The sequence below is a fragment of the Podarcis gaigeae genome, assembly GCF_964106915.1.
Source record: "Podarcis gaigeae genome assembly, chromosome: 14".
NCBI lineage: Eukaryota > Metazoa > Chordata > Lepidosauria > Squamata > Lacertidae > Podarcis > Podarcis gaigeae.
The window spans coordinates 40660580-40681835 of record NC_139690.1 but is presented as its reverse complement, the minus strand read 5'-3'; the positions used below and the strand labels follow the sequence as shown (position 1 = coordinate 40681835).

General features: G+C 45.6%; 2 protein-coding genes across 4 annotated transcripts in view; one reads left to right on the top strand and one right to left on the bottom strand.

The window, feature by feature from the left end:
* Positions 1 to 3467, bottom strand: part of LOC310831176 (acyl-coenzyme A synthetase ACSM3, mitochondrial-like) — a 21758-nt gene extending 18291 nt beyond the window's left edge. The window contains exon 1 of one of the 3 annotated variants that reach the window (XM_083711568.1): positions 3270 to 3467. The gene's annotated coding sequence lies outside the window, so the exon portion shown is untranslated. Of the gene's footprint in view, positions 1 to 3173 lie in introns of all 3 variants that reach the window. The other 2 variants (XM_083711567.1, XM_083711566.1) reach the window with 2 other exon arrangements.
* On the top strand, positions 3359 to 21256 carry LOC310831183 (acyl-coenzyme A synthetase ACSM5, mitochondrial-like). Its single transcript, XM_083711578.1, has 14 exons — positions 3359 to 3499; positions 5890 to 6111; positions 9183 to 9393; positions 11417 to 11624; positions 12667 to 12810; positions 13629 to 13785; positions 15951 to 16030; positions 16853 to 16976; positions 17481 to 17561; positions 18089 to 18190; positions 19359 to 19486; positions 19579 to 19678; positions 20415 to 20534; positions 20759 to 21256. The coding sequence occupies exons 2-14, from the start codon at positions 5923 to 5925 to the stop codon at positions 20843 to 20845; spliced, it is 1731 nt and encodes a 576-aa protein (XP_083567704.1). The 5' UTR covers positions 3359 to 3499; positions 5890 to 5922; the 3' UTR covers positions 20846 to 21256.

Genomic DNA, 21256 nt, shown 5'->3' with positions numbered 1-21256 from the left:
TTGTTTGTTTGTTTGTTTGTATATTTGGGGAAGGGAATCTCTTAAAACAAGACAAGATTATCAAAACAGAAGATTACAAATGGAAATCAGATACGAAAATATGATAAAAGATCTGCATTTGAAGCCACAAAATTAGCAAAAAAATAATAAAAATAAATCATCCCCTAAAAACATCAACAACAAAAAACCCGGTTAGAAAGCAAATCTGGAAAACACAATAAACATTCCACGTGTTAAAACATCTGTGGCATGTAAACACTGAGGTAGAATCTGTACCTCGTCACCTGACTATTGACCATGTTGGCTGAGGCTGATGGGAGCTGAAGTCCAAAACATGTGCAAGGCTGCTCCATCGCATTATACCTCTGAAGTGTCAGTGGGCTCTAGTGCAGTATTCTTCAACCTTGGGCCCCCAGATGTGGGTGGACTACAACTCCTATCATCCTTGACCTCTGGGCTAAGCTGGCTGTGGATGATGGGGGGACACTGATCATGGGGCAAGTGAACCTTTCTTGTTCCTTTCTCTACTGTTCCAATGATTTGTTCTGCCCTTCATCCCACGTCTGAGTTTTGGTTTAAACTGGAAGAATGTCTACAACGAATTCCAGAACCGGAGGCTACAAAAGCCACATTTATAAAACACTACAGAAAAAGTTACAATGATGTGTTTGTTCATACAACTGCCCTGATGTAAACCTTCAGATTATCTCTGAACCAAATTTACCACACGGGACCATTTTGTCCCGGGAGGGTGGGGCTCATGCTTGCTATCCTGAGCTACTTCAAGGAAGCATGGGCTAAATCAAAGGAATGGAAACCAAGTTTTTGTTTCTCAAACCCTACCAAGTTTCCCCTCCTATTTAAATTCTGGGTTATTTATGGCGTTTTCTTCTGGGGTATTTGAAAACACGCCTTGAGAAAATAATCTCACAATATGTGAAAGAGAAGAGCGAAAGATAGATGAAGATTGACTTGTCTTCTAGATGCTCACATGTGTTGCTGCCCATTGGTCACATAATCACCCAAATAAATCCTGATATAATCATAGTTACAAATATGGTCTTTGAGGGGGGGGGTGCCTTTTATCAATGCACATCTGTTCAACGTTGGCAAAGGGGAAGAAACAGAAAGGAGTAGGGTAGTTATCATCTTCTTCCACATTCACTGCATACATTTTAAGTGATATGTTACCACTTTAAACAAGTCACGGCTTCCCCCCAAAACCCTGGAAGCTGTGGTTTGTTAAAGGCAATGCTTTTTAAAAAAATGTTTAGGGGTACTGTCATTTTGACTCAAGAAAATCACAATTTTATACAGTGGTACCTCTGGTTGCGAACGATATTCATTCCGGAGCCCCATTCGCAACATGAGCAGAACGCAACCTGCGTCTGCGCGGGTCACGATTCACCACTTCTGCGCATGCGCATGACGTAATTTTGAGCGTCTGCGCATGCGCGAGCGGCGAAACCCGGAACTAACCTGTTCCATTACTTCCGGGTCACCGCAGGATGTATCCTGAAAGAACGTAACCTGAACCGAACGTAACAAAAGGTATGACTGTACAGTGGTACCTTGGGTTAAGTACTTAATTCGCTCCGGAGTTCTGTTCTTAACCTGAAACTGTTCTTAACCTGAAGCACCACTTTAGCTAATGGGGCCTCCTGCTGCTGCCGCGCTGCCGGAGCACAATTTCTGTTCTCATCCTGAAGCAAAGTTCTTAACCTGAAGCACTATTTCTGGGTTAGCGGAGTCTGTAACCTGAAGCGTATGTAACCTGAGGTACCAATGTACTTCAAATTGGGAAAAATAAATACAGTAAATGGACAAAAGTACAAAGACTCACAAAATGTTGAGGGGTATGCGTATCCCTGTGTCCCTCCAGAAAAAAACACTGGTTAAAGGTGTTGAGTGTTGTTAGAAGACCCCTATTCTCCTCACAGAGCTATAATTCTGAGTTCCTCACGAAGAGGGATTGATAGTTAAATTACTCTAAACAGTCACTTATAAATAACCCACTCAAAGTTCTTCTTTTCCTTGCCTTGTCCTCACATGGCCAGGGTTAATCCAGGTCAAATGCAACAGTGCTTGCGGAAGGAATACAACAGTTAGCAGGCTGCTCAAAAACTTTTAAAATTAGTTACACTTTTCCACAAGGGTAAAAACTGAACAGGGTAGTAGTGCATTTTGTCCACTATATCTCTCTCTCATATCAAACAGCAGGCCAAAACACCCCCAGCCAGCTGGTCTACTCATGAGTAAAACCCTCCAGAAACAACTACTTGATTTAGAGATCTCCCTCCTTGAACTTGCATCTATAGCAGCTATTCCATCAGGCTGAGAGAGCGGGATTTTGATGAAATGGCAAGGTCTCTCCATGGCATCTTCTGAAAAATTTGCAACGTTTCGGCTTCTCTCTATTCCTGCTGTTACCTGCAAGAGTTTGTTACTAAGAATTCATGCCTGAGCTTGTTCTTTCTCCCTTCTCCCTCCCAGTCCCTTTTTCCTTTTGTGTTGTGAGCCTGAGGGACGGGACTGTCTTTTTTCACTGATCTTTTAAGCCTCTGTGGGAGCTTTTGTTTGGCAGAAGAGTGGGACAACCACCACCACCACCACCACTGCAACAACAATTGTTCCAGGTTTATGCTAGGATTTATTCTGGGGAAACCAGTTTGTCCAGCCTTAAGGGACTTAACAAAAGAAATTAGGTTTGAACAAAATACCATTCCGTCCCATTTGGAAACACCTGTATAACTGCAATGGTTTTATTTGGGTTTGTTTTAACATGGAATATTCACAGAATCAACTTGTAGAGTTGGAAGGGACTACGAGGATCACATAGCCCAATTACTAATTAATTATTATTTAATTATTAATAATTAATAAACTAATTATCTATTATTATTTAATTACTACTAATAATGGTTGTAGTTGGGACCTGCCCTGGGACCTCATAGTTGAAGGTCGGTTAAGAAACCCCTTTAAAAGAATCTATTCGACATCAACTGTGTTTGCCTTTCTTTCAACGAGCAATCTGCCCGAAGTGTGGCAGCAGCGAGCAAGCGAAAGCCTGCGCGCTCTGGGGCCGCCGCCGAAGCGCTTGGACGAGAGAAAGTCGGGACAAAGAAAGCGAAAGCGAGAAAGCAGCCCCGCCACGTCGGAAGCTGTTCGATTACCCCGATCTCGGCCTCCGCGAAGTTCAGCGAGCAGCAGCAGCAGCAGCAGCACCGCCCAGGGCGAGAGGAGGAGGAGCAGGGAGGGGAGACACTCACGCCGTTGCCTACAGTTTGTTGGACGGATTTGGCGGAGGCAACTTGGCTGATCTCGATCCCTCGACGGCGCCACTCGCCCCGCGCCAAGAGGAAGGGGCCGTCCCTGCCTGCCTTGGGGGAAGAGGCTGGCCCGCCCAGGCACTTGTTGCAGAGGAGGACGGACTGGTTCGGCGGAGTTTCCTCGGCCGCCTCCCTGGCACTGCGCGGAGTCCCCCGAGGAAAAAGCCAAGGTCAGTGAACTCTGGACTGCTTCGCGGTGGGATTCAGTCGCATGCCTGCCAATACAGCTTGCCTGCCAATACAGCAATCATAGGGCATAAGAAGATGCAGGATCAGGCCAGTGGCCCATCCAGCATCCTGTTCTCGCAGACGTTTGCACCAAATCTTCCAAAATTCAGCATCCTTGGATATTCACGGGGGTCTAGGTAAAGGTAAAGGTAAAAGGACCCCTGACGATTAGGTCCAGTCGTGGCTGACTCTGGGTTTGCGGTGCTCATCTTGATTTACTGGCCGAGGGAGCCTTCGTACAGCTTCCGGGTCATGTGGCCAGCATGACTAAGCCGCTTCTGGCGAATCAGAGCAGCGTACGGAAACGCCGTTTACCTTCCCGCTGGAGGGGTACCTATTTATCTACTTGCACTTTGACATGCTTTCGAACTGCTAGGTTGGCAGGAGCTGGGACTAAACAACGGGAGCTCACCCCGTCGCAGGGATTCGAACCGCCGACCTTCTGATCAGCAAGTCCTAGGCTCTGTGGTTTAACCCATGGCGCCACCCGCAGCGGTCTAGTGGGATGGGAAAAGGAGGAAAGCTTTCTTTGTCCACACAGAGCACGCAGATCCACAGAGGACCGTAGAACATCGAAGCTGTTTTATCTCAAAGCAGACCAATGGTCCATCTAGCCCAGTGTTGTCTACACCGATTGGCAGCAGCTCTCCAGGGTTTCTGTGAGGCAGGAGCAGGCATAGGCAAACTCGGTCCTCCAGATGTTTTGAGACCGCAACTCCCATCATCCCTGACCACTGGTCCTGTTAGCTAGGGATGATGGGAGTTGTAGTCCCAAAACATCTGGAGGGCTGAGTTTGCCTATGCCTGGTCAGGAGGCTCTGCCAAAGTTTTGCAGGAAGGGAAGTGATGGGGAAGTGCTCTTGGAAAGTGCGAGAGAACCCTTACAATCATGGAACAGTAGAGTTGGAAGGGACCCTGAGGGCCATCTAGTCCAACCCTCTGCAATGCACTCGTTTTGAGACAGTGTCCCCTAAGTGCAATGAACCGGTTGCCTGGAAATCCCTGCTGTGTGTCGTGATGGAAGCTGAGCTGCAAAGGGTTGCTTCCAGCTAAGTTTTATCAAAAGCGGTCCCATTGGACTAGCCATGCCCATTGATTTCAGTGGCTCTACTCGGATTAGGATGACCAGTGGACACCATTGCAAGCATCTTTAAAAGGTGGACTCTTGATCATAGGAGGTATTCAAGGAGAGATTGGATGACCATCTGTCGGGGATTCGTTAGCTGGGCTTTCTTCATTGCAGGGGGTTGAACAACATAACCCTTGGCATTCCCTTCCATGTCTACAATTCTGTGATTCTTTGGGCAGGGGGGCCTTGGTGGAGAGGGTGGGGTCTGCTCTGCTCCAATGTGATTGCACCACGATTGTTCGAGAGATTTCAGTCAGGTAATTTGGACGGCTTGGCTTCGCTCCATCCCCTGCCCCTGCTCAATATCGTGTTTCTTACTTTGCTTACATAAAAGTGTTTCCCACGTGTTGCACGGCGATATTGTGAAACTCTCTCTGACTCTCTCTCTTCCTTCTGTTTATTTAGCCATTTATTGAGCTGTTTATTGAGCCTTGTATACTTTGTTAGCCATGGGATGCGGGTGGCGCTGTGGGTTAAACCACAGAGCCTAGGACTTGCCGATCAGGAGGTCGGCGGTTCGAATCCCTGCAACGGGGTGAGCTCCCATTGCTAGGTCCCAGCTCCTGCCAACCTAGCAGTTCGAAAGCACGTCAAAGTGCAAGTAGATAAATAGGTATCGCTCCGGCGGGAAGGTAAACGGCGTTTCCGTGTGCTGCTCTGGTTCTCCAGAAGCAGCTTAGTCATGCTGGCCACATGACCCGGAAGCCAATAAAGCGAGATGAGCGCCGCAACCCCAGAGTCGGTCACGACTGGACCTAATGGTCAGGGGTCCCTTTACCTTTACTTTGTTAGCCAAGGACCCTCAGAAAATAGGGGGTCAGCCCCTCCTCTCTTCTTTGTACATATATGAGACATCTGCAGCATGTGAAAACAGGGCGTCCTGCACAAACATCACTCATCCATTTTGCAGGGTGGCGTTTGGGAGATGAGCTAATAGGTTTGGGAAGGACGGCAGCTCAGGAGTAGAGCATCTGCTTTGCATGCTGAACACCCCTTGTTCAATCCTTGACATCTCCACATAGGGCTGAGAACATCCCTTGAGAGCTGATGTCAGTCAGTGTAGACAACATTGAACTAGATGGACTCATTATGTCGGTTTCCTGTGTTTGGGATCCATAAGGTTGTGGCTCTGCTGCTATATTGACTGCTTTGAGGTTTACAGAGTCTTCAGGGTTTTTCTGCTTTCAAAACATGTCACTGCAGAGAGACCAAGCTGGTTGATGCCCTCGAGTTGCCATGAAGACCTTGCTTCGATGCTTCTGGAGCCTGCGGCAGCCTCCTTGCACTCTCTTTCGCCAAGCCAAGAGACACCTGGCCTCTCCGATCATCTCGCACTACGAAGCTATAAACCATGGTGAACTGGATGTGCCTGAGTATTTTAATTTTGCCAGGGATGTTCTGGACAGGTGGACCCAAGAGGAAAAGGTAGGGGTTTGGCTGTTTGGGGGGGGGGACAGGTAGGAAAACCAAATATTAATAGTACTGTAGTGCACTTGGTCTCCCTGGAGCACAGAGGAACCTGAAACCTATTTTTTAAAATAAAAATAAAAATTAAAGAATAGTAACATTTATATTCTTCACAAAGTTTATACACCTCTTGATTGTAACAACTACCACCACCAGCACCACAACAGCAATCCCCAAAGCGGTGTATAAAACAGATCAAACAAATTATCAGTAAAATGAACAACAATAACTTGAGATTTTTGAAATTTTTAAATAGCAGTAGACTACTAAAAACAGATTAACGCTTGCATCAAGAAGAAATACTTCAATAATGCACAAGAACAAAGAAAAACAGTGCAACTGAATAATATATATATATATGGGTTGTTTCGTTCATATTCCCTGGAGGGAAAATATTTTGATTAGAATTGCTGGTGTTTGAGGGTAGTAATATTTTTTTAAAGGGTTTATTTTATTCATAAATATCAGGATGCCTTCAAAGTCTTATATTCTCATTTAAAGAGGAAAAGTTACTAAGAATTCCACATAGTAGCATATTTCACAGGAGCCGTTTGAAACATCAATAATATACAAAATAATTTTTTGCAACATAGTTGAAAATGAAGCATAGAGGCCGGTGGCTTTGTTCAGCAATGTGTTCCCCAAACTGAAAGATGCAGGGAAGTCTTGGATTCGACCCTCCCAGACCACCTAATTCTTGTCTCAGGAACATCCTCCTCCACAATGCCGCCTTCTTCTTCTTCTTCTTCTTCTTCTTCTTCTTCTTCTTCTTCTTCTTCTTCTTCTTCTTCCTCTTCTTCTTCTTCTTCTTCTTCTTCTTCTTCTTCTTCTTCTTCTTCTTCCTCTTCTTCTTCTTCTTCTTCTTCTTCTTCTTCTTCCTCTTCTTCTTCTTCTTCTTCTTCTTCTTCTTCTTCTTCTTCTTCTTCTTCTTCTTCCTCTTCTTCTGCGATCCCTTGTAGCCGAGGACGATTATCTTCCATAAACACGGTTTTAACAATGAGTCCGTAAGTGACTGTGGAGGCCAATTCTGGATCCACATGTCCTTCCACAGTGGGAACATTGGTTTCCGGGCAGGAGTTGATCACGGTGTAGATTTGCCAAGCGTGCCTTCCTCTTAGCACGTTTCTCCCTTGCGTCCTGAGTTTGAATGTCTTCAAAGTCCATTACACCTTTGGTAAAGGCTGTTCTCCAATTGGAGCACTCGCAGGCCAGTGTTTCCCAGTTGTCTGTTTTTATACTACATTTTTTAAGATTTGCACTCATTGACATAAACTAGACAGACCACTGCTACTTTAAAGCTTCCCTGCCAGAAACGTGTCCCAAGTGTATTGTCACTGAAGGGTTAACAACATCCCATCCTCCCTTATTTGCCTACACCACAGCATAGAATAATGCAGTTCAGTGATGTCTTTAAATCTCTTTTGTTGACCACCAGCATTACACTTTCCATTTTTAAGTTCAGAAGAAAGTAGTTGCTTTGGAAGACGATCGTCAGGCATCCGCACAACATGACCAGTCCAACAAAGCTGATGTTGAAGAATCATTGCTTCAACACTGGTTGAAGCACCTTGCCTTTAATCGCCATTTGTTCCCTCTGCTGACTTCAGCTGTAGCTCAGTGATTAAGCGTTGCATGCAGAAGGCCTCAGGTTCAGAGAGACCTCCATCTGAATCCCTGGAGAGCTTCTGACAGTCGCTGCAGTGCAGTATTGAGACAGATGGACCAGTGGTTTGACTCGGCCTGAGGCGGCTTCCTGTGTTCCTTCTCTCACACATAGGAGGGGGAAGGCCACTTAAGGGAAGGGCTCTAGCTCAGTGATAGAACATATGCACACAGAAAGTCCTGTGTTCGATTTCCGGCATCTCCAGTTAGGGCTGGGAGGGTCCTGTGCCTGAAAACCTGGACAGCTCCTGCAGGTCAGTGTAGAGAAAACTAGAATAAATGTACCAATGGACTGGCTCTTTCTAAGGCATCTTGCGTTCCTATGATGTAGGCCTGTGACATAAAAATATATGGAGTTTGGCTGCAGCTGAGGAAATAACCCGCAAAGTAATGGCGCTGACAGGAATAGAGAAAAATGGTTGCTTTTTTCAGCTACCTGACATGAAGGACATGAAGTTGTTTTAAATGTTGCTTTTAATGCTATAACCCATCCTAGGACCTTAGGTTCAAGGGAGAGTAATAAATGATTTACTGCAATAATGATGATGGTTACATTGTTATTATTAATAATGAAATTAATACTTACCTGACTGCTGGCAAGATTGACAGGAGTGTTGATGCCTGCTGATGTTCATTGCTTGTCTTTAGCTGTCTAGTTATATTTTGTTGTACATCCTTGAAAATTAGTAAAAAATACTTTGGAAACAGCAGAACAGAAGCAAGATCCTGGCACTAGATATCACATACATACAGACACACACCGCCGCTTTCCTTTTTCTTCGCCTATTTTTAAAAAATATTTTAAATGAAGAATTCCCCATAATACAGTAAGATTACAACTACAGAAAATACAAATCAAATAAGTAAAATATGGAGTCCTCTCTTAAAAGTACCATATTTTCGCTCTATAAGACGCACCAGACCACAAGACGCACCTAGTTTTTGGAGGAGGAAAACAAGAAAAAAAATATTCTGAATCTCAGAAGCCAGAACAGCAAGAGGGATCGCTGCGCAGTGAAAGCAGCGATCCCTCTTGCTGTTCTGGCTTCTGGGATAGCTGCGCAGCCTGCATTTGCTCCATAAGACGCACACACATTTCCCCTTACTTTTTAGGAGGGAAAAAGTGAGTCTTATAGAGCAAAAAATACGGTAATTCTTGGCCCTTACCACTCACAGAGAACAGTAGCTCCTGCTCCTCCCAGCGCTGACCTGGGATATTTCCTTTCTCCTCCAAGTCCAAGAGACCCGACATTTCCCTATCTCTCACCCAAGGTCCTCCATCGGCCACAACTGACCACACTTCTATATGATTCATACATATAAAATGGCTCTGTGGATTAGGTTGTTAATAATGTCTTCTCTGCTAGGATGGAAAGAGGCCTCCGAACCCAGCCTTCTGGTGGGTGGATGACCAGAGCAAAGGGGTGAAGTGGAGCTTTGAGGAGCTGGGAGTCTTATCCCGGAAAGCTGCCAACCTGCTGGCCGATCCCTGCGGCTTGCAGACAGGCGACAGGGTCATGGTGGTTCTTCCAAAGGTTCCTGAATGGTGGCTGGTGAATGTGGCTTGTATCCGGACAGGTCAGTCAAGATTCGGGGAAAGAAAAGAGGGGGGCCCTCCCCGGAAAAAGTTCTGTTTTTCCCAGTGAGAAGATTTAGCAGTAGACAAATATTCTCCACTAACAGCTTGACAAGGGACGCGGGTGGCGCTGTGGGTTAAACCACAGAGTGTAGGACTTGCCAATCGGAAGGTTGGCAGTTTGAATCCCCGCGACGGGGTGAGCTCCCATTGATCGGTCCCTGCTCCTGCCAACCTAGCAGTTCAAAAGCATGCCAGTGCAAGTAGATAAATAGGTACCACTCCAGCGGGAAGGTAAATGGAGTTTCCGTGAGCAGCTCTGGTTTGCCAGAAGTGGTTTAGTCATGCTGACCACATGACCTGGAAGCTGTACGCCGACTCCCTCGGCCAAGAAAGCGAGATGAGCGCCGCAACCCCAGAGTCGGTCACGACTGGACCTAATGGTCAGGGGTCCCTTTACCTTTACCTTAATAGCTTGACAAAAAAACAGCAACACAATTTGCGGGAAAATTGGGAGGAAAGGGAATGCGTTGCAAGATTCTCAGCTAAAGAATCCATGACATTGTACTCTTTGGGTTTGGTCAGACAACCAGCTACAGATCCACCTAACAATTTACATTTGTTCAACCCCACATTTTACCAGCTTCCTTGAAAAAACACCATGGGGAACATTGTCAAAAGCAGGCATCCCCGAACTCGGCCCTCCAGCTGTTTTGGAACTACAACTCCCATCATCCCGAGCTAACAGGACCAGTGGTCAGGGATGATGGGAATTGTAGTCCCAAAACATCTGGAGGGCCGAGTTTGGGGGTGCCTGGTCAAAAGCATTACCGAAATTAAGATTTCAGTTTTAAAATAAATTACTGTGTGGGAGTGAGAAGGAGCTGCAGAAGCGATGAAACCCATGTGCTCCCTTCTTTCATTTCCTGGCTAGCTTCAGAGGTCTGCATTTTTTAGAACGGATCAGTATTTTATTTATTTATTCACTGCAGGGGTGGGGAACCTCAAGCTTGGGAGGCAAACGTGGCCCTCTAAGCCTCTCTATCCGGCTCTGGGAATTCTCCGTGGCCATACCCCAGGATGTGTCCTTGAACTCCCATGATGCCTCTTGCTTGTCTGAAAAGAGGATCTAGAAGGGTGTGAGAATGTGTGGAGTTTGCAGGTTTTGCTCTTCCCACTTAACCCCTTGGCCGCACCCACCAATGTCAGCTGTCCCTCAGACTGGAATGTGACCCTTTGGCTGAAAATGGTCCCACATACCTGCTTTACAGGGTCTAAGTTGCCCCTCTTCCTCCTAGGAAAGTCGGGACTCAAAAAATTGTTCCCCTGCCATTTTCTCCACACGTGAGGAAGGTTAGGCTCAGAGATAGTGACTGGCCCAATGAGTCATCTAGCAAGTCTGACAGATTACTGGGAATTTTTATCTTGGTTTCTCCAGAGGTAGTCCAACAGTCTAGCCCAGGAATGGGGAACCTTTGGGCCCTCAGGTGTCGCTGAACTACAACTCCCATCAGCCCCTAACAGCTAAAATAAGAGAACCCAATGATGATTGCTTTGTGGAAGAGTGGAAGCCTCTTTTGGATTATGGAAATAAATATTATAGTATGATAAATTCATGATCAGGATTTGAACTATGTGGAACAGAAGGAATTAAACATTATTGTATTGTTGTTATGATATAAGAGAGAGGAGATAAGGTGCAGCATAGGGGAGAAATAATTAAAAAACACCATGGAAAACAGGTGGGAAGCCAATAAAACAAAAGAAAAATTCATTATGTATTGGAGTGTATATTAAATTTTTGAAATTTAATAAAATATAAATGAATAAAACAACAACTCCCCCCAGTCCTGGACATTGACCATACTGCTTGGGGCTGACAGAACATCTGAAGGACCCAAAGTTCCCCATAGCTGCTCTAACCACTACACCACCTTAGAATGAGACACCACTGTGTGTGCAGCCTTCCCAAGCATGGAGACTTTCTGGGTTTCCTGCTCACGTCCTTCTCTGCTTCTTTTCTAGGTGTTGTTTTCATCCCAGGGACGCCCCAGTTAACCGCCAAAGACATCTCCTACAGGCTCCAGGCTTCCAAAGCCAAATGCATCGTGGTCAGCGACGCCTTGGCCCCCGCAGTGGACTCGGTCCTGTCCGAATGCAAGTTTCTGAAAACCAAGCTTCTTGTGTCTGACAGCAGCAGAGATGGCTGGCTGAACTTCAGGGATCTCGTCCAGTAAGCATTGCAATAGGCATGAATCGATAGCAGTAGAGATATTATTTAGATCAGTGGTCTTCAGCTGGTGCAGATTAATAAGCAGGTCTGACTTCCCAAGCTGCAACATGGGATCCATTTTCACTTTTGATTTATACAGTGGTGCCTCGCAAGACGAAAAGAATCCGTTCCGCGATTCTCTTCGTCTAGCGGTTTTTTCATCTTGCGAAGCAAGCCCATTGACGGCTTAGCGGATTAGCGCTATTAGCAGCTTTTAGTGGCTTATCGGATCAGCTGATAAGCGGCTTAGCAGCTTAGAAAAAGGGGGGGAAGGAAAAAAGTCGGAAAAACTCGCAAGACATTTCGTCTTGCGAAGCAAGCCCATAGGGAAATTCGTTTTGCAAAGCGCCTCCAAAACGGAAAACCCTTTCGTCTAGCGGATTTTCCGTCTTGCGAAGCGTTCGTCTTGCGGGGCACCACTGTACTCAATAGCAGAGCTGGACCGCTCATCAGACTGGATGAGGCAGCTGCATCAGGCAGCATCCCCCAAGGGGAGGCGTGCCTTTTCTGCCACCAGTCTCCGTGGCCCCTAGAGGCAGAGAGGAGCTGGCAGCAGAGCTCTCCTCCTGCTGAGTTGGTGAGAGGGAAGGCATTCAGCCACTGGGAGAGCAGGGTTCGAATCCCCATTCAGCCATCAAGCTCAGAGGGTGACCTTGGGCCAGTCACTGTCTCTTAGCATAACCTCACAGGTTGTTGTGAGGATGAAATGGAGGGGAGGAGAACCACATACACCACCTTGAGATCCTTGGAAGATAAAGGTGGTACATAAATTTAATAATAATAATAATAATAATAATAATAATAATAATAATTTGAAAGTAGTGCCATAGTGCTTTCAGCCTATGGTGTGGATGTGGCCAATGACCCACTGGATTTCTGCCATGGGTTACCGAATGGGTGCAGGATTTCAGCTGCTAGGTTCTGCTCATGATGTGTGTGTGTGGCTGCTGAGGAAGGGGAAAGTGTTGCCTGTCAATGCCATGCAATGTGATTGCCTTTTAAGATCAGCGTCTTCCGACCACGACTGCGCAAAGACCAAGAGCGAGGACACAATGGCCATTTACTTTACAAGCGGAACCACAGGAGCTCCCAAAATGGTGGAACATTCCTACTGCTTCCACGGCATTGGATTGATATCTGCCGCCAGGTAAAGCTTCAAAGTGCTATGGTAGCAAAAGCAGGGAATGGATGAGTCATCATCATAATAATAATAATAATAATAATAATAATAATAATATATTTATACCCCGCCCATCTGTCTGAGTTTCCCCAGCCACTCTGGGCGGCTCCCAATCAAATGTTAAAAACAGTACAGCGTTAAATATTAAAAACTTCCCTAAACAGGGCTGCCTTCAGATGTCTTTTAAAGATAGGATAGCTGCTTATTTCCTTCACATCTGAAGGGAGGGTGTTCCACAGGGTGGGCGCCACTACCGAGAAGGCCCCCTGTCTGGTTCCCTGTAACCTCACTTCTCTCAATGAGGGAACCGCCAGAAGGCCCTCGGAGCTGGATCTCAGTGTCCAGGCTGAATGATGGGGGTGGAGACGCTCCTTCAGGTATACATGGCATTCTGGATTGGAGCCTTCTTTGGGGATCCTCTAATGACAGGGGTGGGGAATAGGATGCGGCTGCTGAGCTATATTCTGAGCCCTTCTCCTGGTCAGTAGGGATGGAGGAAGAATACGATTTGGCTTACTTTTAAAGGATCTACATTGGTATCTTCTCAACATTATTAAATAGAGTGTTTTGTAATGCTTAATGGCAGTTTTCCATTGTCAGCAGCTCGCTGCTCTACAGTTCGCCACCTGTATGGACTTTGCACTCTTTAGCCGACTCACCTTCTGCCTCCTTCAGCCTGATTTGCAGCACTTTTGCTGAGTCATTCTGTAACCTGCTTCCCAGAATCCTGAATCCCCGAATCAGCAACTGGTTCCCCGTCTTCTGTTCCTTTCCCACATACATAGGCGCTGCATGGGTTTGTCTCCTTCGGCTATATTCTGGAATACGTCGGACCCAGGATGGGTTAAGACGACCTGGAGTGGTGTTTTTGGTCCGTGGATCAATGGGTCGTGCGTCTTTGTACATCGCCTGCCGCAATTTGAACCCGCCATCGTACTGAACGTAAGCGTGCAGGGCATTGCAGTGCCCTTTATGATGGTTCAGAAACGTCAGTTGACCCTAAATGCAGCAACCGAGTTACTGATTGTGGTTCTGCTTGGAGCTTGTACAGTGGTACCTTGACTAAATTCCAGTCTATTATAAGTCCATTTTGGACTAAGTCCAATTGCAACCTGGAAATGAGTGCTCCGGGGTGAGTCTTTTTTTGACATAAGTTGGGCCCTGCTGCTGTTTTAGGGGTCGATTTTCATCGTCTGGTTCCCATTGGGGGTGTTTCATTTGTTAATTGAGTCCCTTGCTGCTAATCAGAGGCTTCCTGTTGAGTCTGCCAGCTGTTGAGTCCTGAGCACCCATGCAACACAGAGGTGATATTTGGAGGTTTTGTTTTTTCTATTTTTTGTGGTTTGGTTTGTGTGGCTTTTTCAGTTTTTTGACTGTGACTTCGTTTTATGGGACTGATCTGTGACTGGCTTGTGACTTCGTTTTTGTGACTTGTTTTTGTGACTATGTGGAACCCAGTTCAGCTACTGGTTGATTGTGTGACTGCAGAAATGGATAAAAGCCTCCCATCCAAACAATGACTATCATTATGTTATTCCCCCCCCCCCCATCATACAGTGGTACCTCTGGTTACATATGCTTCAGGTTACAGACTCCGCTAACCCACAAATAGTGCTTCAGGTTAAAAACTTTGCTTCAGGATAAGAACAGAAATTGTGCTTCGGAGGCGCGGCGGCAGCAGGAGGCCCCATTAGCTAAAGTGGTGCTTCAGGTTAAGAACAGTTTCAGGTTAAGAACGGACCTCTGGAACGAATTAAGTACTTAACCCGAGGTACCACTGTATTTATTTTATAGTACAGTACATTTATTATTGCCTTCATTTTATGGATCAGTGGTCTCATTACAGTAAAATTCCTGTTAAATTGCTGTTTTAGGGGGTGTTTTTCATTGTCTAGAATGGATCGATCCATTTTCAATTACTTTCTATGGGAAAGCACGACTTGTTTAAAGTCTGCTTTGTTTTAAGACTGGACTTCCGGAATGGATTATGGTCTTAAATCAAGGTACCACTGTATATAAATCCTGTTTTAAAACAGCTGAACTGGTTGCACATTTGTCTTCAGGGCCCAATTCAAAGTGCACATGTTGGTGATTGAAGCTAATTTGTCTAAGGAGAGGATCTTTATCTGTTGTGAGGCAGATGTTTAACCAGCATGCGAGCCCAGGCTACGGGCTCTACCTTGTGTTGACCTCCCTCTAGACACAAGGCTGCATAGGGTACACAATGTGGGACAGCAAAAATCTTAAGAAGGAAAGCTGTCTGCACACGTTTTACCAGCTGGGTAAACCCTGGCAGCCAGACTGGAATTCCGTAGAGAAATTGAGCTATAACTTTGGCGTTGAAGACCTTGAGGGCAGAGGGGATATGCGAATTACCTCTTGTTATAAAGAAATGCATTATGGCTTGCATAGATAAGGTACAGCAACTTGGGCTGTCCGTGGAATTTTTGTGATCAATGTCCGCACCATCTACCAAGGCTATAATAAAAACTAGTTTGTGGGGCATTGGACGCCAGGAACTAACAGCAGCAGCAGAAAAAACATGTTCCCCTCTTAATTTTCAACTTTCTTGGGCACATGAAAATAACCAAAATTATCTTGAATTTTTGCTTAATCCTCAAGAAAGAAGGGCATTTTCGCTGGCCAGGTTTTAATTCAAATCCTTCAAACCTCCTATGGGGAAGATTCTTGGGAATGGCGGAAGGAGAAAGAATTTGCCCATGTGAAGACCATCAGGTGGAAACTCTTACACATATGGTTCTTAAATGTAAACGATATGTTGATCTCCGCCTGCAGTTCCTAGATCAACTCTGCATCCCCAAATGGAAACCAGAGTTAGAGGTCATACATTTTCCATTATTGGGGAATAATCAGGAGCTCACCAAGTTAGCGGCTAAATATCTTTATCTGGTTTTTTTGTCGTTGAAACACATTGGAGACGTCTGATCTCCCTGGAGACCTAGAGATGTAATGTTAGACTGCTTTGCCTCTTTCATTTGACAAATGTTTTGTGTCACTGGGAAGGCGGTAACTCCGTATTGATTTGCTATGGATGTTTGTACGTGATGCCAATAAAAGGTTTGATGATCTTGATTGTCTCTATCTAGACTCTTGCCCGATACCCAATCACCACATTCTGCACAGCTCCTACAGGATTCCGTATGTTGGTGCAGCAGGATCTTGCCAGGTACTTTTCACTGGGCTAACTGGAAAAGCGAATGCAAGGGGAAATGTCCTGTGTGAGCTGATGGGTGCCCTCCAGATTGTTGCCCTCGGGAGGCTTTGTGTCTCTTGGGCTGATGGGATTCCCCGTCCCCAATCTAGGAAATGCGTGTGAAAATGCATGTGTGTCACTGCTAAGAGAGCATCATCTGTCCATATATGGAGAAGGGTCAGAGGTCAGAAGTGGAGCATCTGCTTTGCATGCAGAAGGCCCCAATCCTCAGCATCTCCAAGTAGGGCTGGGAGACACCCCTGTCTGAAACCCCAGAGAACTCTTGCCAGCCAGCGAAAACAATACTGAGTGAGATGGGCCAGTGGACTGGCTCTGTTAAGGCAGCTCTCTATGTTCATCAACTTCCTGTAGGAAGAATAGTGTTTTTTTTCAGATAGTGCTGTGTTTCCATTTTAAATCATGGAGGCTTTGGGGAGAGTATGGCTGAGTGAGCAGGAACACTTCCTGCTGCAACATTTTGTTGCAGTCATGGGTGTCCATGGGTGGGGCGAGCAGTTGCTGCCCCTGGATGAATCATAACCCCTAGGTCCCTACCTTTCATTTTTTTAAAAAAAAAACTGAGACAAAACATACAGGCAACATTCTCTCTCTCTCTCTCTCTCTCTCTCTCTCTCTCTCTCTCTCTCTCTCTCCCTCTCTTTTTAAAATTAGCCTGATCCTCGCTTTCAGTTTCACTTTGTCTACCCCCGACCCCTGCCCTGAAAAATTATTGTAGGCACCCATGGGTGCAAGCCTCACTTGTGGGTTTACTAATTGTCGCCATTTCTTATCAAGCTACAAATTTCCAAGCTTGGAGCATTGTGTGACAGGAGGGGAACCGCTCAACGCAGAGGTGTTGGAGCAATGGAAAACCCACACAGGGGTGGATATCTATGAAGGCTATGGACAAACAGAAACAGTATGTTTATCTTCTTTCTGGTGTGGCTGGGCATCTGGCAAACTCACCACAATGCAGTTGATGGATCTTTTAAATCAAGGGTGGTGTGGGGAAGGCCTTTTCAGCCCAGCCTTTTCTGAGGAAACTTCCGGGGGCTGCATGCCAGTGGGCTGAGTAGGAAATACAAAAATTGCCTCTGTATAGGAGGCTGGTTTCCACATACATTTCTGTAGCCCTTTTGCTCCCAGACAAAAAACGGTGTCTATCTATATTTCCTATCTGTCTTTGTTTTGAAGCAGCTGGGGGAGTAAAGGCTTGCATTTGGGAATTCAGGACTCTGCATGACAAAGTGAGAAGCCATGATGGCTTAAGGGTTTTCGGGACGCTCCTGACATTTTGGGGGCAGCTGGAGACTAGGCAATATTTTCTGCTCAAGCAGCAATGGAGAGGGCTTATTACCCTCCCAAACTAGTGAGAACTCCCAAATGTTATTTGGCTTTGTTTTTTCTCTCTCTGCTCTTACAGGTAGCCATCTGTACGAATGTTAAAGGGATGAAAATCAAACCGGGCTCCATGGGAGTGGCGTCTCCACCGTATGATGTCCAGGTACAAGGACGAATATAAACTTACCAGACTGGTGTCCGTCTGAAGACTGGGCACCCTGTTTATTGAGCACTCACCTTGATTTGTTTGTACAGAGTTTGCAGGGAGGTTAAATGATGTTTACTGAGTGTTCCTTCTACTTTGTTGTGAGGTGGTTGGGCAACACTGCATCAAGGAAGTCCCACATTTTCCAGTGTATCTTCCAGTCACTTTCCTTACTTCCAAAGCTCTGATTTGGTGGGGCGGGAATGGGTTTCTAAATTGTATTCCATAGAACTTAATGGAAATCACTGGGAACGTATTCCCACCATCACTAATCTAAATATTCTAATTCATTTCCCATTTCTTGATATCCTGGCCTATAATGGAACCCTGGGAGCAAGCAGAGATATCCGTCTTAACAGGAGCCATTGAGAACCGAGCCAAACCGTAAAGTGTACCATTGTTCGTGGAGATATGTGTGTGACTTTTAAATCAAGTCTGGTTGGCTGAAACAATATAAGCATTTTTTTTATCTTTTGCTTCTACAGATTGTGGATGATGAAGGCAAAATTCAGCCTCCGGGGGTAGAAGGGGACATTGCTATCAGAATCAAACCAAAGCGACCATTTTGCCTTTTCTCACGGTACTTAGTAAGTATTATTTTTAGCATGTCAACAACGTGGTGATAGATAGAACAGCTTCACTTTGCAAACAAGCTGAGGACATCAGTTGGATTTAGCTCCAGGTGTAGATTTTTGCTATGTTACAGGGTCCAGTGGTAGTACAACATGCAGTGTATTAAGGCTGGATATGGATCTAATTGCATGCTAATCTAAGGTTCAGTCCCCAGTATCTCTAGGTAAGGCTGGAAGAGATCTCTGTCAGTGTTCGTAAAAAGCAAAAAAATGGGTTCTGACCTCCCTTTGTTGCCTCAGCCTGGTCCTCGGACCCTTGTCGGCACAGAAGAGTCCACAAGAATATACTTGCAGAGTACTTTCTGCTTTTATTCTTAAAAGCCTTTCTGCAAAAGCGACTGACCAAGTGTACACACCTCAACACTACCAGCTTTCACTAACCAACCAACCAACCCAACAACAAACTAACATTTACCACTCTATATATACAACCCGTTGCTTACCGCTGACTCATGCTGACCCAACTTTTTTAAGCAGTAAAGAAACAGCGGCCATTTTAGCCGTGACAATCTCTGTCAGAAACCTTGGAGAGCTTCTGCCAATCAGTGGAGACAATACTAGGCTAGGTGGATCAATAACCTAATCCTATTATAAGGGAGTTTCTTATGTTCCTACCCCTGATGCTCACAGCCATGTAGTTCCGCAAACCTGGCTGTTGTCAGGGGTGGGTGTTATCAGGCAGCTGGCAAGGCCCAAATCCCAGCATGGGACCCACTGCCAACTCTTTTCGTCCTCCTGGCTCTGCTCCTCCTCTGCCTTGCTGTTGCTGCTTCTTCAACTGCCCTCTCCTGTCTTGACGAGAGCAAGGAGTTTGAGCAGCATCCTTTGCTCATCTTGCCCTCTTCCCTTTGGGCGGTGGTTTGGTTTAGACTCTGGTGGACAGTACAAGCAAATAGGCTGCAGAGGTAGCAAAGAGGAGGAGGAGGGAGGACCCACTCAGGGAAGGGAGGAAGAGAGAGCCTCTCGTTCAAGGGCCCACTGAGATCTGGAGTCAGCACTTTTTTGGCAGTAATCAAACCAAGAGCAAATCACCTTGCTATTTTGTCTTGGGACACCATTGCCAAAAGGGACAGACCAGCTGGCATCGGTGAAAACGTATTGAACAATGTTTGGTTGTTGTCAGGATAACCCTGAGAAAACCGCAGCCACCGAGCGTGGTGATTTTTATGTCACTGGAGACAGAGGGATTAAAGATGAAGAAGGCTATTTCTGGTTTGTCGGAAGATCAGACGATCTGATTAATTCTGCCGGGTAGGTTCAGTTCGGTTGGCTTCCCCCCTTCGACCTGTGCTATTAAGCGACAAAAGGCGCAGGAGTGATCTCCCCTTCCTTCTGTCTCTTAGGTATCGTATCGGCCCATTTGAAGTGGAGAGCGCCTTGATAGAGCACCCAGCTGTGGTGGAATCGGCTGTGGTCAGCAGCCCAGATCCCGTGAGAGGAGAGGTAACAGAGTCAGGCAGCCAACACATTCTGCAACACATGATACTCAGCAGCAGAAAGCCACATGCAGTGCGCTTGCTTGGGGAACGTGTCATAAATCTTGACACATCGCAGTGGTACAGATGGTGCTGTATTTCAGACACATGCCTGAGCAGGGGAGGTATAAAAATGTTCTTGGTGGGCAAACTCACCTCGGTTCATTTGGTTGCAAAAAGAAAAGTGGAAAAACAAAAACAAAAACAGTTGCATCCCCAAAGCCCAGTTTTTGATGTTACCAGGATCTAAATATCCCCTGGAGATCCAGCCAATTTCCATGAGTTCCTAAATCTTCTTCTCTCCCTGCTCGCTCATCCCTATGGTTAATCCAACATTTAAGGATTAATCTATGTGTGCTTCTAGTTCTTTAAGTGAGGATCCGTCTGCTGCTAAAACAGCAACATTCATACTCAAAGGGCTCACAGGCTCAGAGAAACCCCCAAGGTTTGCAGGCATAAAAAACATTTAGGGGGAAAATCCAAAGTGGGGGAAACCTGCTGAGGACTGAGTATGCTTAGTGGGAGATAGAATGGAATTCAGTACCTTGAAAATGGCACCAGCTGGAACTCTGATCAGGAGCATAGAGCACTCCACACAGCAGTATTTTATTTTGATGAGCAATATCCTATCCCAATCACCCAGTCACACTGATGCCTATTTTTTCTTCTGAGTCGTTAATGCATATATGATTGGCATCCCATAGGTGGTGAAAGCCTTTGTCATCCTGTCTTCTGCCTTTATATCGCATGACCCAGAAAAATTAATCAAGGAGCTCCAGGATCACGTGAAAAAGGTGACTGCTCCTTACAAGTATCCTAGAAAGGTAAGTATCTTCTTAGGTCCTAACAGGGAAATTAAAATGGGTTGTAGATTCGTTGAAATTGGTGAATATGACTAATTTAGATTCATTAATTTCAGTGTGTCTATTGTGAAGAGGAATTGACTGGTTCTTAAATTGTTTTGCAAACTCTGAGCTGCTGTGGTAATGAATTAGTCCAAGACTGCAAAAAAAAACTGAGATGCACTCTCATTTTTTTGCCTACCCAGGTTGAGTTTGTCCGGGAGTTGCCCAAAACGGCAGCAGGGAAAATCCGAAGGAACGTATTAAGGAATCAAGAATGGGGAAGAGTGTAGCTTTGGCTGAACATCTGCAAATGAAGAACCTTCGTGCAGTACTGCTGTTTGTCGGCAAAGAGGTTCACTCAAAAAATGTACTCTCCCTTAAGGTTGCTTCTAAAAGTCTCATCTGATTCCCCACTCACCTGAAATGTTGGACTTGCAGTTTCCCTTCTTTCCAAAGTGGAACCATGATGCGTCAGGAACTCTCAATCATTCTGACTCCTTTTTTTTTTTAATGAGATTGGGGAACCTGTAGCTCTTCAGGTGATGATCAACTTCCATTGGTCCCAAACAACAACAACAACAACAACAATTTTATTATTTGTACTCCACCCATCTGATTGGGTTGCCCCAGCCACTCAGGGCAGCTTCCAACATCTGTAAAAACATAGTAAGACATCACACATTAAAAGGCTTCCCAATACA

What these genes read in the sequence shown, in the direction of transcription:
- LOC310831183 (XM_083711578.1), top strand. Translation starts at nt 5,923, where the DNA reads ATGAAGACCTTGCTTCGATGCTTCTGGAGCCTGCGGCAGCCTCCTTGC. An exon ending in GCTATGGACAAACAGAAACA is followed by an intron (nt 16,977 to 17,480) that starts GTATGTTTATCT and finishes CTGCTCTTACAG; the next exon opens with GTAGCCATCTGTACGAATGT. An exon ending in GCCTTTTCTCACGGTACTTA is followed by an intron (nt 18,191 to 19,358) that starts GTAAGTATTATT and finishes GGTTGTTGTCAG; the next exon opens with GATAACCCTGAGAAAACCGC.